The sequence below is a fragment of the Anoplophora glabripennis genome, unplaced genomic scaffold (assembly GCF_000390285.2).
Source record: "Anoplophora glabripennis isolate ALB-LARVAE unplaced genomic scaffold, Agla_2.0 scaffold1, whole genome shotgun sequence".
Classification (NCBI taxonomy): Eukaryota; Metazoa; Arthropoda; class Insecta; order Coleoptera; family Cerambycidae; genus Anoplophora; species Anoplophora glabripennis.
Window position 1 is genome coordinate 1,007,504 of NW_019417028.1, and position 21,727 is coordinate 1,029,230.

General features: G+C 34.7%; 1 protein-coding gene across 1 annotated transcript in view; it reads right to left on the bottom strand.

Moving 5' to 3' along the window:
- Positions 1 to 1,684: 1,684 nt before the first annotated feature.
- The window catches only part of LOC108917186 (cuticle protein 18.6-like), a 33,827-nt gene continuing 13,784 nt past the window's right edge, over positions 1,685 to 21,727 (bottom strand). The window contains exons 2-3 of the mRNA XM_018724076.1: positions 2,079 to 2,126; positions 1,685 to 2,008 (exon numbers count right to left, since the gene is read on the bottom strand). Coding sequence (XP_018579592.1) covers positions 1,685 to 2,008; positions 2,079 to 2,126 — 372 coding nt within the window. The remainder of the gene's footprint in view (positions 2,009 to 2,078; positions 2,127 to 21,727) is intronic.

Genomic DNA, 21,727 nt, shown 5'->3' on the forward strand with positions numbered 1-21,727 from the left:
GTCTACAGGGTGGCTCAATTAATTTTAACAGACGATAGAATACATTAAAATTAAAAAAAAAACTTATATGACATGGGTCCTAAACTCNCTCTAGTTTCGTTATCAAAGCAGAAGTGAATTAGAAAAGTACTGAATATTAGTTTTTCTCTACATTTTCTGTTTAACTAAATAATCTGTTCTCAAAAGTATTGACACTTGACTATTCCTATGTGTATAAGGGTATACTTTTAAAATAACATAATATAGAGGATATAAGTGAGAAGTCGTTTCCATACGATAGATGGCGCTGTAATCAGTTCACAAAGTATAAAGTGTTGCCTACTCATTAGGGGCTAAGTAGTAGTAAGCTTCCAAAACGTTACGTGGCGCTGTTTCGCGGTTTAGTGACAATATTAGGGACATTTCATTCTACGTTAGTACTATATTTTCTATGGTCCTAAACTCAACTATTTCCCAGAAAAAAATTATCAACTTGATGTACAAAAGTTCAATTAATTAAGGAATATTGACACAACTGCGTGCATAAAATACCATAAAATACAATGTTTATCACTTTTGAACTTCTTTATGCTTAATTCTAAAAAAAATAGCGTTGCAATAAATTTAAAATTTGATAAAATTCGTATCGAGCAATGTGACAACGGCGTGGCGGTTTATTAACACGAGGTACTAAGGTGTCCAACAACCACCAATACGCAATTCAGTTGGTATCTGAATTCGACCGTGTCGGAGTGTTTTTTGCGTACCACTATTTCCTTTTCTTGAGGTGTTTTCCAGCGAGTGCGAGAAAATTGGATTCGAAGGCGTCGTGCGTACATCGAAAATGGTGGTGGACATTTTGAGCATATGTTGTAGATTGTTTTGTACTTGTGCGTTTAAAAATTACTGAATTTTGCTTTTTGGTACGTACCTAAATTAATTTTAATACTTATGATTATTTGAACGACGTGAATCTTTGGATACTTTAATTACATATTTTTCAAATACATTATTTGATTAAAAGTTTAGTTCCTGTTTTAAGGGATTCATAATTACTAAAATTCCAGCTAAAATTTAAGCACAACACTTTCTTCGTACTACAAAATAGATACATTTTATTTAATTTATTTAAAAAGTGGAAAACAATTATCTTGAAATTTACTAAATGTTTCACAATAACAGCTATTTAAATTTTTTCCGTAGGACAACTCTGCCGCTTGTACCAGTGGTGTGCATCAGCAGGTTGTCGTCACGTTGTGATGAAACTCCCCAATATTAATACTCGTTGTATTTTGAAAACTGTTAATCTTACGCCCCTGTAATATACAACTTTTTTGTTCATTTATGATTACTCTATTTCATGCTGAAGTAATGGCAGTCAAACTTCTTACACCTTACATATTTGTTGACTGGAGCTACTGTAAATGATTTCCATGTACTAGGAATCACACCTGTTGAAAATATTACATTATGTTTTAAAGGTTTCAGCGAGAATTTAAGTAAAAAAAACAACTTTTGTGAAGACAAATTGTAGTCTTTGTTCCCTCTACACCTTCCAATCTCTTTGGTTGGTGTGGTATTTTTATTAACTGATGTGATTTGTATCATTTAAAAATTACACAATTATTATGCACTCTTTATTCTATGTCTTATGAAAATAGAATATTTGTAAACAATAAAGACGAATTGGTACACCGTAGTCAGTTTAATGTCTGTGTCCTTCAGGTCCCTGATTTGACCAATGGGTGCCTCCAACATGGCTGGTGGCTCCTCCGAAACCTTGCGCATGACCATGTCCACGAGCATACTGGCTAGGATGTTGAGCTTGTCCAATCCTTTCCACCACCGCCTCGAAGCCAGTGTGAGGTCCTGATTTGTATTTAACTATTCTAGTAGTACCGTCAGCCTCTTTGAGGGTGTAGCTTCCAGTTACGTGGTGGCCAATCCGTTGCTCATGCTGCGATTTGATGTCGTTGGTGTGGGGATCATGGACACCATACTCAAAGGTGTATTGAGCTTGGTCCTGAAGCTAAATTTACATTTTAAAGCATACAAAAGACACCTTGTCTTTTGTATGCTTGTATGTATGATCTACTTACATGTCCAGCTGAAGCGCCCAAAATGACAGCGGAAAGCACGACTAAGACCTGCAAAATTTTGTAGTGCTCGTAAATTTTATCTAATGAATAAATATGTGAAAAATGTGATACAAACTTACAATTTTTTCCATTTTGAAATGTAATTGTATGTATGAAATGTTACTTGCGGTAGTGAACTGCTACTACTGATAAACAATTTAGTTTCTTGTCTGGTATTTATACGGATTTAGTTGCTATAAGGGAATATAAAAGTTATGTAAGATTTAGTTAATAATAGTAATAACCGAAAAGATTTGTTAAGTATTTAATATTTCTAACTAGAAGTGAGGAAAAATGAAACCGTTTTTCATGGTTCATAAATATTAATTATAGTTATTGTCGAATGCACAATGGATTCCTTCCAGTCTACAGGTGTATATGAAGAAATTTTCATACCATTTAATGAGTTTAGTGTATTAATATGTTAATATGTTTATTTCTGTAACGAGAATAGGAATAAAACTATATTTCAGGAAAACCTTTCTTTCCTAATAGATAAAAACATACATTTGTCAGAAAAGTATCCGCTATTTGTCATTTAGAAATTCCGCGTAAACTAGATTTAAATTTCTTATTTGATGGAAAGTTGGTAGCAAAGTTTGAGCGCAATCTATCAAGCAGTTTGTTTACAGCTGTTAATTTTGTTAGTTAACCTAAAGTGTGTTCCGCGGTTTTTACTATGGGCAGTGCTATTCAACTAGAGTTTGCCTAAAATTTTATACTACCAACGGAATTTCTTGTGCTGAATCGTTGAAAGTGTTGAGAAACACTGGATAATTCCAATAAGCACACGAATGGTACAAAGCAATTAGACGTGTACGAAGTGGTTCGTGATTTGCCATGTTCTGGTCGTCCTCCAACGTCTTCAACTGAAGAAAACAACGACAAGGTGAAGGAAATAGTGCTTGCAGACCTTCATAATAGTTTGAGAGAGCTGACATATGAATTAAACACGTCTCACGAATCAGTTGGCATCATTTTAGTTGATGTCTTGGGTATGAAATGCGTCGCAGTAAGGCTGGTTCCAAAAGAGCTGAATTTTCTTCAAAAACAGCATCGCAAACATTCATACAACGCATCATAACGGGTGACGACACATGAGTTTACGAGTTTGACATGAAACCGAGCCAACAAACTTAGGATTGGTACTTTTCTAATGAACCGAAAATGTTTTTTTTTTTTACTATGGTGGTGTTGTCTACATAGAATTCCTTTCGGAGTCAATAAAGAATATTATCTGGGCGTTAGGAGACGTTTGAGAAAGAGTATCCGCCGCATGCAAAAGGCCACATTTGTGGAAGTACAATTCTTGTGTTTTGCACCAAGAAAATGCACCATCATACAAAGTGATAATTGTGAAAGAATTTTTGACAAAAACTTAACGAATATCATCACCGTATTCGCCGGAAATGTCCCCTGCTACTTTTCCTCTTTCCCAAACTCAAATTATCACTTCGTGGAATACGTTTCCAGTCGATAGATGCCATAAAACAAGTGAGTGAAGTAGTTGAAGTCTATACCGGAATATGCGTTTAAAAAGTGCTTTGACGACTGGGTTGTTCATTGGAAAAGGTTTATTCCTTCAAATGGAGCCTATTTTGAAGGAGACAATAGTAAGTGATAAACTTCCAATATGCCACGGAAGCCTTGTCTCAACACTAAGGTTTATCGGGTAAGTGGTGTCATTTAATTTATATAGGTATTTTATCCTCTACTTAGCCTTGCTCTTTGGTAATAATACTATGTTGCGACATATTTTCTGTAAGCATATTAATATTTTCATTCGTAATCTGACTACGGCCCTGTTAAACTCTGCGCCGCACTAAGCCTCGACAGCAAATACGTAAATTGCAATAAAAGGAAAATTCACTGTTCAAAAATTAACTATAATACCTACATTTCATTGCGACAATTAACATCAAATCAAATTAAAATTTGATGGATTAAATAAATGATCATCTAATCTCGATATATTTTCATTTTGTTTCTTCGAATGGCAATCAATTTAACACATTTTTCATTTCAGTAAGTTGTGTAATAAGTATAATGCAATTAAATGTAAAAAATTACGGTAAGTACCAATTTATTCGTATCCATGTTCTAGATATTGTTTAATTATACCCACAGAAATATAATCCATGTTATTAACCGGACGAATCATATAATTTTTTATTGGAAAGTACATCGGCAACCGAAAGTCGTGCCAGGGGAATCAATCAGGTTACATCGTAAATAATTAATCGGGAGCTATAGGCTTCAATTCCATAAAGAACACCAAACTTGGACCATTCACTTTCCGAGGGATGCATGCTAAGTTTGATCCCCTTTCAGAATAACGAAAAGGGTATAATAGATTGCCCTTTTAATCGTCTTTTTTTTATGTTGAAAGCTTGCTTACTTTTATCCGGCGAGTTTGCGCTGCAATTTGCATATTTTTCCAACGCCTTTCCCCGTCAGTTTCACGGGAAGACCGTAGACTGGTGAGCAGCCCAATGCTTAAATTTAAATATGAAAAATTTACCCTTCTTTGTTTCAGTTATACGCTATTTTTTACCTGGCGATATAAATCAGTCATATAAAAAGATTTAATAAGGGAGGAATTAACGCTAAAATACAGTGCGAGAAGATGTTATACTTAGCCAGCGTTAGCGTTCTCGATAAGTACAATTTTTTTTAAAGCAAGTCATTAGAAGGATTAAAATTATATAGGGTCGCTGATATGGATGGAAACGATCGATTATCTCCAAAAGTAAGAAAGCTGTCGAAAAATCCTAAGACACAAACGCTTTTTCTTTAATGAGACACCCTGTATATTATTCCATATTGCAGTTCTTCTCGAAATTGCAAAGGAAATTCATATAGCACATCTGTATCTATCTAAACCTAACCGTTTTCGTGATATCGAACTTTAACGGTAACTTTTTACTACTCTCAAATTATGATGTAATTTTTTTATTAGCTTTTTTACAGAAAATAAAAAAGAATAATAGTTCAGGACTGATAAAAATGCATGAAACGAAAAAAACGTATTTTTTAATGAATGTCCTGGATATTTTAAATTTTATGAAAACGATAGTTGTGCCAGAATAAAAAAAGAGAAAACGAGTTTTAATAAACAACAAATATTTTCTTTGGAATTTTATTTTACAAGGTGCTCAAAGCGTTCACCATTTACCTCCTGATAGTTATGAATTCGCTGAACAAAATTTTGTATTGAATTTAAAAGGGTATTGGGAGAAATAGTGGAAATTTCATGCCTTATACTTTTCTAATACTCTTCGATATTTTGCGGCCTATTTTTGTAAACTACATTTTTTTATGTAATCTCACAGAAAAGTTAAGCAGTATCATATCGGGAGACCTAGTTGGCCATTCAATTGCCTCCCTGCACCACTTCATTATCAGGAAAAGTTTCATCTAGATATGCCCAAAATGTGGAAGAGCCCCATCATATAAGCTCTGAAATAAAACGTTCTTGTAAAAGTAATAAATATCGCTCAGAAGTCAAATTTCCGTTTATAACATAGGGTGCTATGATGTGTCCACCAATAATGCCATACCGAACATTTACTCTATGTGGTCGTTGGGTGTAAACTTCGTCCATTCAATGTGGATTTTGGTCTGACCGATACCTATAGTTGTATAGGTTGACGTGCCTGTTTAAACAAATTCGTCAGAAAATAATATGAGGGCGACAAAGTTGACATCTTCTTTAATTTATCAATAATAACCTCGCAGACCTCGATTCTACCATCACAATCGTTTTCTCTCAATTAGGTATTGTAACAAGTGTATTTTATATGGATGTAATTTTCACCGTTTGCAAATTTTTTGATTAAAATATCTCACTCATGTTATGATTTAAAGCCCTCTGCTGTGTGGAATTTATTGGATTTTCCACCACATCTAACATGACATTCAAATAATTTTCTTTATTTGTAACGCTTACTGGTCTTTCACTTTTTCGTCGATCTGTAACACATCCAGTTTCATGAAAACGCTGCAATGTTTTTGAAACGGTTGATTTAGAAATACGTTCCCGATCGGGATGCAATTCATGAAAAATATCCACTACTTCGTCACAACTTCGTCTTCTATCACCATATCGTATGATCACTCAAACTTCAATACGCTCGGTTTCACTTTAAGGTGCCATTTTCGCGGGAAAATTATTCACACTAAATGTATTTTTGACATGTGTTATCACTATCAGACAAAAGAACAACGCAGCGTTGTTATGGAGCTAGAAACTTTTAAAAGTAACTAGATGGACTATAAACTTAATGGACAAATATTTTTGAATAATTTATTATAAGAAAATGAATTTCAAAGTTCGATATCTCGAAAACGGTTCAGTTTAGATACATGATGTGCACATACGAAGTTTGTTTAGTATTTCTAGAAGAATTGAATATGGAATAACATACATGGTGTTATGTTAAAGAAAAAGCAACTTTGTTTCGTCATTACATTTTTATTGATCCTGTACCTATACTTAATTTTTCTTTATTGTAATAGATTTTGGAAAACCCTAAAACGTTTCCTTCTTATGATTCTTCGAAAGTTATCTTACTTTAGGAGATTATAGACCGTTTCCATAATAATCTGTCAGCAACATAACTTTCTGCAACTGTGGCTGATTTCCACCCACCATGTCTCTTGACTGCTAATACATCAACATGTATTCGCCAGTAACGTTGCCGATGTTCTTCGGAATGAATGGCCGGTATATGTTTCAGGATGTTCTAGTTTCAAAAACTGCAATTTTATTAGGAATCATAGAAAGGGTATTCTTGCCGACTGGTTGGTTGTAACATCCACCTGCTTGATAGCGAATAAAAAAGCGTGAAATTTCAGTTTTAATTTCCAGTCTAATATTGATATATTTCTTGAGAATTTCTAGGTGAGAAACAGAACCCAGACGAGAAGTAATTGTAAACGTACGTGACATACCATTTTTAGAATGTGAAATTGTAACTACAATAACGTCATCGAAACGTTTGAAATTGACGTTCTCCAAAGTAAGTTTGCATAACTCGTCAGAACGGCATGCTCCTGCAATGCCTAAGACCGGCACTACCTTCATTAGGTGTATAGCCGTCATTCTTACGTTTCAAAAATGCTCTCAGCTTGGGGTATTTTGATATATCCACGTTCTCCTCTATGAAGATAGTTGACTTAATCATTGAGTATTCACTTCACAAACTAGCCGTTACTTTAAAGTTCTTGACTTCTCCATGAAACATGCTAGCAGTCTCATTTTAGAAACACCAGTATTTTTGTTCTGGCACCATTCTTTGAAATTTCTATATACTACTCGTTCGTAGCGCACTTTCGACTTCCCGGGCAATAAAAATTCGCAGGCAGCATTTGCTGCACTTTCTATTTGAAAATCACTCATTTAGAAACAATAATTCAAAACCAGCAAAATTGCAACTGTTATGTAGCTTTGATTATAAACACTTTAGAAACGACAAAATCTAAACAACTAAGGCGACTTTGCAAGATTTCGAATAATGTCAAAATAAATTGATTAAGAAATGTCAAAAAATAAAACCTAATCTTTATTTCATGGACCATAAAGAGTTGTGGGAGCAGATAAAATGTTATACACCACGCAGCAGTTAAGTATAATTTACCAGTCTCGGACTCTATTGCCAGCACTCGCTCCGCTCGGGCGCAAAATCGTCCTCGACTGGTAAATAATAACTATTTTACTTATTTGGTATTCCTACGACTTTTAGAAAATTGAATAAACCGGTTCTTACTCTTCAATTTTACTTCGACGGGCGGATGTGCATTTGTGTACCTACTCACATCTGGACGACGTCAACCGGATTGGTTGGAAGGATGCAGCCCGGTTTTTGTTGAAACTTCAATTGTTTCTCGGAGCTCTCCTTGCCGAGGCAGAGTTATTTCGCGAATAGGGAGATTTATGGCTTCAATTAGCCGGGCAATATTTCACTCGCATCTCTCATTATCACATTTTAATTTGTCGGAGAACGTTAATTGATTTTAGTTCTGGGCCAATGTTTACGGCGCGCGTTTATCAAATAAAAGGACGCCGAAAAAAAAATTTGCCCTGACGATTAATCCATCGAATGGGTACATTAAAATAGTTTGTACGCCATTTCACAATCCATTGCGGAAGGTAAATAGCACTTCCATTTGATCGACCGCGTGGACACGGCATGGTTCAAACGGCGAATTTTTTAGGCCGGAGGGGATATTTCGGAATTAAAACTCCACCAAAAACGCCCCTAATTGCTGATTTACCAGATTTTTTGCTTCGAAATGCACCGCTTTGCAAAAATAAAACAAAAAAGTAGCATAAACTACATCGACATCCATTTTGAACAAACTAATAGTGCCATCGAGGCAAGCCGCATTGGAATATGCTCTGCATATTTACGACTACGTACTTCATTCCCTTACAAAGCGAAAATAATTTTTAATTTTAAAATGGAATAGCATATTCGTTTTTTAACGTAAGTAAAATATTATTACAGCGTGTATCAGCCAAATCGAATAAATTCAATGATAAATAAATGGGGGCGTCTTCGAAAAAACGCTCGGACACTTCGATTAGTATTTTTAGTTGCGCGTTTTTTTCAACAAAAACTTTTTATACAGGGTGAGTCATTTAACAGTGGTCAATACCAACTTTCTTGTTTTAAATGCAACACCCTATATATTATTCAATTTTTGGATTCTTCAGAAAATTCCAGACATATTTCATGTACAATGTCCTATACCTACCTATCTTCAACTGTTTCGGAATATTAACTGTTTTCAGATTTATTGCAAAAATTAATATTGAAAAAAGAAAATTATTTGATTACAGAAATTCGGTACAACACACTCAATATTTATATCCCATTAGCTCTTGATAATGAAAAAGTAAGCAAAAAATATTTCAGCGTTCCTTTTTACTGACATGAAATAAAAAAAAAACAAAAGTAGTTTTGTTTACTTTTGTTTAAAATGCCCGGCCTTAGCAACGTGTTGTCTGCTTGCATGAAAGTAGTTGTCAGTGCTATAGTCGTTTGAATTTCCTTAACAGCATATTATAAGAATGGTTCATTTAACAGAAATGCACAAAATAACAATTATTCTACAGTTGATTGGTTATGGAGATAACACACAGACACAAATGGAAGTTGCTCGCTTATTTCATGAAATATTTCCAGCCGCCTATATCTCCAGGGACAATCAGTAAAATAGAAAAGCAGTTTCGCAAGCTTGGACATGTAAGGCAGATACAAAAAGCCGCTACCAATGCAATAAGTGATGACATCAAATTGGATATTATGCTGCAGTTTGAGGAAAACCCAAATACCTCTAGTCGAAAAGCAGCCCCAATGTTCGATTGCCATTATTGATTATTCGAATAGAAAATAAAATGCATCTCTATAAAATGAAACCAACTCAGGAAGACGATTTCGATAGAAGAACGTATTTTTGTGAACAATTGATGGCAATGTTAGATAACAATGTGATCCAATTAGAACATGTTTTGTTTTCTGATGAGTGCACCTTTACACTTTACGGTCATGCTAATCGTCTAAATTGCCGATATTCGTCTAGAGAACATATACAATACCCTGAAAAGGTTAATGTTTGGGCAGGAATTGTTGGAGATCATAGCATAGGTCCCTTTTTCATTCATGGCAATTTGAATGGAGATAATTATTTAGCACTGCTCCAAAATAATTTGCCAACTTTGACAAACTTTTATCCAGCAAACCCACAAGTTCCAGCGAATATGATATGGTTTCAGCAAGATAGAGTACCGCCTCATTACCAAATCAATGTTCGGCAGTACCTCAACCGAATATTTACAAGTCGGTGGATAGGGAGGCGAGGATCGATGAAATAGCCAGCACGATCCCCTGATCTGACACCATTAGACTTCTTATGGGGATATATCAAAAGTATTGTATACAAAATTAAACCCCTTGACTTCGCTGACCTAAGAAGACGAATAACGCTTGCGATTAGATCGGTCACGCCTGAGATGTTGAGTAACGTTAGAAGAAATTTATATTTAATATTAGGATGTTGCCAAGACTTTAGCGGCAAGCATTTTGAGTGTGTTGTATCGAATTTCTGTAATCAAATAATTTTCTTTTTTTGTATTAATTTTTACAATAAATCTGAAAACACTTAATATTTCCGAAACAGTTGAAGATAGGTATAGACATTGTACATGAAATATGTCTAGAATTTTTTGAAGAATCCAAAAATTGAATAATATACAGGGTGTTGCGTTTAAAATAAGAAAGTTGGTATTGACCATTGTTACATGACACACCCTGTATAAAAAGTTCTTGTTGAAAAAAATGCGCAACTAAAAATTCCGATGGAAGTGTCCGAGCGTTTTTTCGAACACGCCCCCATTTATTTATTATTGAATTTATTCCATTTGGCTGATACACACTGTATAAAGTGACAATCAAAGTTTCTATAATTATGATATTTCCCAGGTTATTTTCATAATAGGCACTCACAGGGTTTGTAGAAAAGAACTACTAAATATGACAGCGTAAGATACAGAAGACAAAGGCTACGTTATCATTAACATTCCTGGCAGCAAGACACATACACAGAGGGTCATATTTGGGAGTCATATTTATACGAAAGCTACCTTTTCCTATAAGTTTGTTTTCTCAAATTCCGACGTAAAAACTGATTGTTGTAACAATTTTATTATTCATAATTCTCATACCAAGTCAGTGGACAAGCTAGTGTGATTGAAATACGTGAAAATAAGTAGATTATCTGTTTACTCACCTGATTTTTACAACATATACTTGAAATCTTGTGGCTAATATTCAAGGACTGATACCAAGATCCTCTTCCACGACGTTGAAAGCTTCTTTCTCTCTTAGCTTTTCTCTATCCAAAAGTAGCATATTGGCGTTCACGATCTCTTAAATGTTGAACAGAGGTTTTCTTATTCTGTAGGTGGTTGGTGTTCTTGTAGCAGCATCATTTTCTCCTGACAAAAATTAGGTTCTAACCATGTCAACATAAATATCTTCGGAAGAACTTAAACTACACAAAGACACTCTTTATAAGCACTTTCTCGTAAACTGGTAAACTAAAATAAACGTAATAAAATGAAGGAGTGGTGATATATTCGGTCACTCTGCGCCACCAAAGATACACCGGAGGCATCGTTCTGCTACAGACCATATTTTTACATAAGGGCCTAACAGCGGAGGCTAGCCTCCGTTGCTCTTCGTAAGCGTTCGGATCAGGATTGCATTCTGCTTAAATTTATACCTACTATGCAGGATCGTTTGGATGCGGTATACAATAATAAATAACGTCATTAAATGTGATAAAATATTATTTATTCGCCTGATGAAGTGGCGGAAGAAGTTTTATCCATTTCGTAAAACAAACATCATTTGTATTCTTGTGAGACGGCCGCCAGTTAGTAGGTACATTTCTTGCAAGGCCAGCTCAGCACGTCGCATGTCGCAAACGTTTTCTAAGAGATAGCTCCCATATACATGCGCCCAGAAGTATTTTCAATACTAAAAATCGTTTCCAAAAAAAAATATATTTTTTCTACTGCAGCCAAGTAATCAGTCCAATTTGTTACTTCTCACAAAGTTATATTTTTTATATAATTCACTGGAAGGAAAGCTAACCAATTCCCAGCTTCTATCGGTCACTATTTCAACCGTTCTTCGCATCCCGAAAATGTGTCAATTACGGTGTGGTATAAAGGCAAAGCTGAGGCGCCTACGGACAAATTCAAACTGGCAAATCGAATGGTGCACGGTCCAACACATTCACCAGCGAAGGACGCAATTCCAGCCATTGAATTTTGATAAATTGCCGCCTATCGGCCCCACAGCTACATATTCCCCACGGACACCAAATAGACCCACTCCCGCAGTTTGATTGGATCAAATTGTTCGAGTTAATTTGTTACATGGCCTGGCTAGATTTTCCTTTGATGTTGCGGTAAGGTTCGACGCTGGCGAAATCTATCGAGGCAATTGCCAAGTTGGTATTATTACTTCATAACATAAACAAGGAGATTACGTAATTAGAACCACCTCTGTGAAGGGGTGAAGCTGGATTGGAGATTGCATTAGAGGGATTAACTATAATAACATTTTAATTTCGTTTGTTCAATCCTGCTAATTAAAGGGAGTAAGATTTGGGATTATAAATAATTTGATGGGGCGAGTTGGTGTTTGCTTTCCTGGATTTGATTTATAGTCCAGTTGCTACAGGTTTTGAGTAGTAATTCCAAAGGAAAAAAAATTGTTCTGCACTGGGAGCAAACTGGGGAAAATTTGACGAATTTCTATAAATATACAACAACTGCGAATCAAAAAAGTTGAATTTTGCATTAACAATGGGCGAATCGCTCTCACGTAACGGCCCATATACCAAATGCGTATGCGCGATAGAAGATGACTTTTCTCGGGAACGGAAGCACTTATAGTCCAGTTACTAGGGTTTTTACCTCCGAATTCTTTATAACTGAACCGATTGACGTGAAATTTTGACTGAATGTGGGGAATGCCTCAAGGAACAAAACTTATATAGTGCCGAAGTGTGCTTTTGCTCTGGGGGTGGTTCCCACGCCTTCTTGGGGGTGGAAATTTTTACGCCCAAATTAACAAATGTTATATAAAGTTTTTTGGATAATCCAACACTTTCCGAGTAATTTGTCATTGAAAATGTTGATTTTTTTTTGAAAAAGTGCTTGTTTACGGACAGTTTTCTGCAAATAACTTTGAAACCATTGGATTTAACGAAAAAGTTTTAATGAATAAAACGAAAGGTAATAAAAAAACAAATCTAATGGCATTATTTTGTTTTCTCTAATTGCAATATAAACCGAGTTATGGATTCTTAAACATTATTATATGTTAGCTAAAAACTAAATTGGAACCAGTTAACGTTAAATAACGCCAAAACCGTCAATATTAGGAAAAAAAACTATTTGAACCTTTTTTAAAGTACTTTGAAAAACCTGTAAAAGTCTTTAGAATCAAAATTAACGGACATATGATCGAAATCACATGATAGTCTAATTTTTTTAAGAAAAATATTTATAATCAAATCAGTGCCTTTGGCGACAGAATTAAAATTAAATGCAATCCATTTATAGATTTCTTCATTTATGTTCTAAGAACATGTTCTGGGTCTTTGGCTCACTTACAAAGCATGATTTCGAAAAAAATCTTAATTTTTGAAAGTAAATTTTTCAAATTTTTGAAAAAAATTCGATTTTTACGCTGTAACTTAAAAATTAAAGGGTGTATGAAAAAAATACAAGAATAAAAAAATTTAGCTTTATTTTTGCTGAAGATTTTGCATTATTGTTTTTTATTCCTCTAAAATTAATATTAACCGAGATATCGCCATTTTAAGTTATCATATGAATGAGAGAACTACCCTCTTCGAGCCCTTTAAATCCTTCAAACTTAAAAATGAAGGCCTTAAAAAAGATCAATTCAACAGTTCGCGTAGTCCTTACAATTCCCTGCAAAATGAGCCTTTGTGCGATTTTAAAAAGTAAGAAAGTTATCGTAAAAAAATTAACACGTGTATAGGTGATAATTTTAGGAAAATTTAGGCCAAACAAGAATTTTGAAGCATTTAGATCTTTTTGTATATATGTATACGTATTTAGTATGTGTATATTCGAATAAACCAGTACTATACTATATTATAACTACTATATTATAATAAAGGAATAAATGTTTATTTATGTTTATTTGCACGACGAATGCACATTTAAAATATTTCTACTCTTGCAATAATAGTTTTTCATTTTATTTTCGAAAGAAGGGGTATTTTTCAAGGGTTGAAAAGTTGCAATCGATAAAAAATATTTTTTAATCAAGAAATCAATTTTAATTTGATAAAAATGCATGATTAAAACGTTTCAAGTTGAAAAAAAATGTTTATATTATTTTCATCCAGAGGTGGTTTTTTAAAGGTTTTTCCGGGTTGAAAATTTGGGTTGAGATACATTAAGTTTCATGTACATGAAATTACTCATACTGCACAAATAAAAAAGATTTGATTACATAAAATACTTAAATATGTATATTTTCTTTTTTTTCCAATAAGGGGTGGTTTTCACCCCTTAAGAACAAAAGCACACCTAACGCATATATAAGTTTTGAAGTGGGGGGTAAGATGAGCCTAATTCTAAATTTTGAGGAAAATCGATGGAGTTATAAAAAAATCGGAGGTACATATTACTATATTTTCAGCTACAGTAATTTTTAATTTGATATAGCAAAATGAGAGAAATACGAATATTTCTTTGCATTCGATTGTCCTCTGGCAATAAAAAAATTATTATAGAAATGTTGAATAATTAAAAAAAAAATCTAAATGATTATAAGAGTATAAGGTATTTTAGTAATGATCATTGTTTATTATGACAAGTGTAAACCCTAATTTTAATCCACGGTACGCGATAAACTTTTTGAAATTTTCTTTATTAACAATACTGTCATTCGAAAACCACGCGATCGATCGTTGCAAAATTTTTAGGATAGAATTGACATATGTTTTACTATTTGTTCACAAAGTTTCGTCAATATTTATAAATATTTACTTATTTTAAAAATTGCTCCAAATATACATATGATTTTCTAATATTTTACGCCCATTGTTAATGCAAAATTCAACTTTTTTGATTATAAACTTATATTATTATTATTATTATTTATTATTATAAAATATAACTTATTTGAAATAAACAAAAAATAAAGAACGACTTTTGGTTGATAGTGCCAATCATGCTGTATTGGTTGCCTATGCTCGGCCGCCACGTGACTTGTAATCATTTATGAAAGTTCTGTACTAGATAGCTATCTTGTTTATGCAGCTGCTTCTTTAGCACACATCAAAGCGTTATATGTTCGTTTCTGGAGTTATAATATGGGGATCTTAGTGGTCTTGAGAGTCAAAGTCGTTAAAATTAGTGTAAGGTTATGGAATTTTACGACGAATAACATGACGAAGATAAAGATTGTTTTCTCTCTTAGAGGAAGACATAGACAAATACAAAAAATGTCAGAAAAAAACAACTAACAGCGGGTCCGTCTCCATAGAGCCTTGCTCGAGAACAAAAAAATTCCTAGCTACATCAAAGAAAGTGTATTGTAAGTTAATAAGAGCAAAATTAACTTCATATCTTAAAAAGAAATACGAATTATAAAAGTATTTTATTAAATAAATAAGCCTGGCCCTGGCCTAAATCAGAAGTAAGGACTTTTTATCACGAAAATAATAAGGTTGTTCTGCTACATTTACATGTAAATATTATTTCACCCTCTTTTTTGCCGTAACTTAACAATCGAGGGGGAAGTAAATATACCGGAAAAATTACAATATATACATACTTTTACGATGGGAGCCGGGATATCCGTCAGGCATTTGAAGGCTGAAAAAGTTCCAAGCACCTGAAAGAGCCCACATAACTTTAACAGTAAAAATATACCATTCTTGCGTTTTCACAACGCCGTGCGTCGTCCTGAAATAAAACAGCTAGCCTGAAAAAAGCAATGTAGGCCCCCTGCCTTCAAACTCAGTGAATTAGATATGACATTTGGGATCCTCCATGTTACAGGCGCTTTCCTTGGGATTTCGTTACATCTTTTACGCACTTTTTTACTTCAGGCCGAATCCGCAATAAAATACAGCGAGCGGTTTCTTGTGAACAATACCCACTTTTACAAAAGTAATATTTTTCTCAATAGGGCTTTGATTGTCAGGGTCTGAGTACCCGCGTTTAAATGTGACTGAAATTTTTCTCCGAGGAAAGAGGGTTTTTACTGGATTTAATATATTACAGCATCGCCCAAAACCGATTCATATCTAGACGTTTAATAAAAAATTTATAGAATTCAGGAGGATGTCGTATAGTCTAAAAAATTGAATTTATTTTTTGCCATATAAATACCACAAGGTCGCCGTACCTCCAACAAAAAAAAATGTCCGTACCTCTGGTGTCTTCATTTAAGTCCACCACAAAACATGAAATTAAATAATTTAATATTGATTGATATCTAGACTTTGTCTTTTTTGTTGGGTGCGACGAACTATTGCAGATCTTTTATAGTTGTTACGATATCAATTGGATCCTGTAAATCTTAAAGCACAGGACCGTAAGCACTTCTGAAATTTCTTCTTATGCTTTGACCATGATGAGTCTCGTAATTTATACTCGAATATCAATTCGGCGAGTCCGGTATTGGTAAACTAGTCCGCCTGATGTAGAATGGACGGCAGCGCGCTGGTCATAAAGCAAACCTGTATTGGTCCACTAGGTCGTAAATAATTTTTTTCTATGGTACACGGGTTCACTTAGCTTTACCGCTTTGCCAGTGCCGTGCAGCGCATTGCAGGTATGTTGTTGGTAACGAGCGTTCAAATAAAAACGTGGTCGAAGTTGGCTCTGACACATTGGACGTAGGGAGTGGCTTATAGCGACCAACTTAACCTCATTTCTCAACAAGCCGTATAGCAGCTGTCAGTTTCAATAACGTTAATGACTATATAACTTTATTTTAAAGAATAATCGTGATAACAATAACAATTAAAGGAGCTGCGGAAAGTGTCCCCCTCCTTGTTCCAAGCACTTTTCACACCTGTTCCTCAAAGAATTAAAGACATTTTCTAAGATGCTCGGGGTATTGTTAATTTCACGAATCTTGTCTATAAGTCGAGTCTGCAGATGGTTTAAATCAGGAATAGGCAGTTCAAAAATAGTGTTTTTAAGGTAAGGCCACAAAAAGAAATCACACGGCGTAATATCACATGACCTCGGTGGAAATTCATGTTCAGCATTGAGACTTATTAGTCGATTTTGGAAAACTTCCCTCAACATATTCATCGTCTCGCCTGCCGTATGTGCCCTTGCGCCATCTTGTTGAAAGTAAAAGTTTGTAATTTCGTTTTCTTCCAGCTGGTTAACAAAAGGAGCGATAATTTCTTCTCTATACCTTTGCGCAGTAAGAGTACCATTAAAAAAAATAGGTCCATAAATCCTCCTTCGATTGAGAGCACACCAAACTCCAATTTTTTGAGCGTGTAGAGGGCCCTCGACAAAAAAGTTATCTGGTTTTTCAGAAGACCACATTCTCATATTCTGTGAGTTTACGTAACCACTTAAATGAAACCAGGCTTCATCAGAAAAAAAGGTGATATTATGAAGTTCACCGTAGTTGTTTAAAAACCATTCACAAAATACAGCCCGTCGCGGAAAATCAACTTCATGAAGTTCTTGCTGACAAGTTAAACGATAGGAGAACAAACGCAAATCTTTTTTTAACACTGTGTGGCAGGTACCGACTGATACTCCCACCATTTGTGATAAAACACGTACAGAAGTTCTTGGCGCATTTTCCATTATTTGTTGGACATTTTCTTTTAATTCTTCAGTCCGCTTTTTAGGTCGGCCGCTTCCTTCTTTTCTTGTTACACTGCCCGTTTCACGAAAAACATTAACACAACGCTGAACTGCACTTTGAAAAATTTTGTACTCAACAACGCCGGGAAATTGATTTTGAAATTCTATGAAACATTTTAAATATGTATATTTATAATATGTATAAAGAAAATAAAGTTCCTACTTTAAACATAATTCGAGATAAATTAAGCGATTATCCTGATTATAATTATAAATCTTTATATATTTTACGACATGCTTTATTACAATGCGATTTTAAACATAAAAAACTTGGCAATCGCATGGTAATTATATGGTAATATAGTTCGGAATATAGTATATCTAGAAGAGACAGGGCTGAATTTTTCTGGACGTCTATGGATACCGTAGAATTTATGAGTTAAATGTTTTTATGCGGTTGCAGTTGAGATCATAGCAACTTTGCCATAAAAGCCGATGACCTTCAAAAGTAAATGAAAATCTCAGCTCCAAAGGCCTATTGGGTCACACCAGCCGCTCAAATTTAGATCGTGAACTCTCCATTTGAGCACATCGTACTCCCAAGGACAGAGGATCGTAAATCTCATTTTCCCTTGCTAGCGACCTCACGGTCTTTCGTCAAGAAGGAGTCACATGAGATACAGGTGAACCTCTTCACCAGTGAGCAGGCGTCTGACGTAGCACCGAGGGTGAAAAAGCAGTCAGGTCAACACGATCCCACCGATCACATTATGCTCAGAGGAGAAACAAATAGGTCATCTCCGCCAAGTGCTAGCAGAACCGAGCAAAATTTGCGTCCTGGCGCCCAACATGGGTCAACAACCGGACTGGCACTTCTCGGTCCTTCGCTATCGCTCTCGTTACCTATTTAGAGAATCAATTTGTGGAAATATACGAACGTGACGGATCTCAACTGTCATCAAAACAACGCTAGTAATATATTTGGATTATAGCCCTATACGTTCAGGAATCCCTTGAAATCTCGAATAAATACGAATGCACTACTGCGAGAGGAAAGTAATGTTGCTCTAACGAACCAGAAGTAACGTTTTTATTGCATTATTACGAAATCTGCTTCTGTGAAGCGTCGTTCTCAAGTCGAGGCGCAAAGATAGCAAACGAAGTAGGTTTAACCGTGCTAGTCGCGAAAATATATATAACAAAGATTTACAGCCAGGTAACGATCCTGGAGTATTTGCAGTCAAGTGTCTTGTGTAAGACGAGAACAAATTGCCTGGCCGTATATTCTCTTATACGAGAGGTTCGGCGTGGCGTCGTTCCGGCATGTTCGTCGCTCATAAGGACCTACTAGCTACAAATATATGTGCATACATTACCATGTCTACAATTTGCAAAACCAGCGTCATTCATTTGTTATCCTAACTGGCTAGATAAGTTCGACAAATTGTGCGGCGGCGGTATATGATAATGGGCGGATCCGTGCCGCTTTAAAAATTGCCCCCGCTTGACGCGTCGAGGATATCGTTTCCGTGAAATAGAAAGCTGATTTGTTTTTCAGAAGTGGGGAATAAATCACGACTTTAGAGGGGCATTAATTCAATGATGACGAAGTTATGCCCGTAGCATTGTTTTACAGTATAGTCGGCGTAGTATAAATCGGGGCAATATGTTTTTTGTAAAACAATATCATATCCTCGATAGATTTATTTCTATTCCTACTGCTACACTATGTTTCAAAGGACATTTGAAGATAGTGATATTGTAGTTGACGATGTAGTGCACTGAGAGATATGGTATTGCTCATACTGGGGCGATGTTACGTCACGTGGAGAGTAAACAGCTATTTGTGGATATTGACTGATAGACAGTGTCTTTAATAATGCTATGTTTATAGCTTGATCTATGCTTTTCAAAGTGGTATTAATTTTTAATACATGTATGTGCCTTTGTGCCAATCCATCAAATATTTTTAATACCTGTGATAATAATAATTATTCGTCTACTAATAATGAGTTCTTGAAATGCGTTGTTCCGTTGTTTGTTGTACAACAGACAACCAAAGCTGATCTTTTAATGAGGACATCAGGGTTTCTATTTTCTAAATATATAATAAGAACATTTCAAAAGACTGTGTTGACTTGAGGACGTAAATATATATTTAACATAAAAAATGCTGGGACACTGAAGGGAGCGTAACCATTTTTAATTTATTAGATACGTAACCATATACTATCAGTATAAGCTTAATTAATGAAACACTAAATCACTCTCCACATGACATCATACACCGATTCTAATTCAAGGGAATATCATATCTCCTAGTAGTAGTATCATGCATAGCATCTGCATGTGCTCGGTGTACACGACATAAATTAAAAAAATAGTAGACAACATTATTTTATCCAAACTAGTAATGACATTTATAGGTTACATCTCACTAGTACCCAAAACATATCAGTAGATAGATATCTAAATAATTCGTTGGTCGTCGCATCTATAACATATTCACGATGCCAGTTTATGATTGAGGACCTGATGATGTACGAGATATTGGTGGTGTAATTACTGTAATGTCATCAGTTAAAAGGTTTGAGCCTGTTTCTCTGTTGTTCTTATTTGTTTCAGATTGATGCTCGCCCTTATGTGACTTTGCAGTTTGATTTAATACATAAATTAATATACTCGAATACAAAATGACGGTGTAGGTAAAATATTTACATCTCTATACGCTAAGAGCAGTAAATACGCTGTCAAAAAGTGGATATGAACTATATCCGATAATTTAAAGCATAGATGTTAAATTTTGTATTAAAATGGACATCGAACTTGCAATTTTTTGTTTTTATTGTACGTTAGGGAATCCGTTTGAAAATACTAATTAAGCCAATACATCATTGGCAACCGGAACCGGAACACAGAACTATGGATATAAATCCAGAGATATACGAGTAAATTTGTTCGACACACACTACACTTTAACAATGCGATTACTGTCAAGCTTAATTTAATGCAAATTTTCCGGTCCTCAGACGTTTGTATATTGCTTGAAAATGAAACTTTTTTACGGGAAAATTTATACAACCCGTCGTTTTTTTTAACAATTCGAAATATGCCTAATTAGAAAAGTTCGCAAGTATAATAAATAATTAAGGGGCAGAGGGTTTTATTTTGAAATTCATTTTAAACTTGTTTAAAGTTTGAAGAATTAATTACCTAAGAATTTCCAGCATTTTGTCACAGTACATTTGTGTTTCGGAAAATAACAAAGGGAGTGATAATTATCACAATAAGTTTTATGGTTTTTAAGTTGTACACAAAATTAGTTGCGGAAAAGTACCAACAGACATATTTGTATTTTGTATACAAGGTGTTAACAAAATAAGTACTCAAAATTGCGGAGTATGTGAAACATGTCGAAATATAATGAAAACCTCAGTAGAGTTTTTGTCAATGGGGGTCACTAAGGGAGATATAGCCCCTTGAAGGGAAGTTTTTATTTTATAACTTCAAAATGGTTTAATATTAAATTACAAAAATTTAGGGTTTCACATAACAAGTCACGTTCAGACTGGTATGGAGTTATTTGAAAGCTTTGGTAGTGCTAGCTGACAGATGAAAGACACCAGGGTAATGAGTTAACGGTGGACCTATTTAAGCAAAGTTGCAGAATATCAAGGATGGTGACCAACTGAAATTTGTTCGGATTCTAGAAAGATTTTAATATTATTGACCTGGTAGAAGATAGGGCCTGTATAGGTTCCATCAACAGTGGAAAATTATTTTGTGTCTCTCCATGCATAGTTTAAAATTTTCTTATCACTCTATTTAGGCACGTTTTTGCTTATAAGTTGGAACTAGTATGAGAAAATATGCATATATAAATTAATTTGATAGGTGAAAAAAAACTGGAAACATTTCTTACACTCAACACTTATTCCATCAAATGATACTTATGATCTAATGTGGCACATTTTCATATAACACTATTAGAAAATGATTTCACCGATGATCTTGATTTAATTCTTTCAAATGGATAATAACTCTCATACACAGCTTGGAATATAATAAGCACTTAGGTCCTAAGAGTAAGGCGTATGCCTCATTTGTTCTTCAAGAGACAAATTATATGCGTTCTTACCATGCTCCTGAAATGTATTGCTTATTATCCAAAGCACTATGCAGATTGCAACTGTGCCAGGTGTAG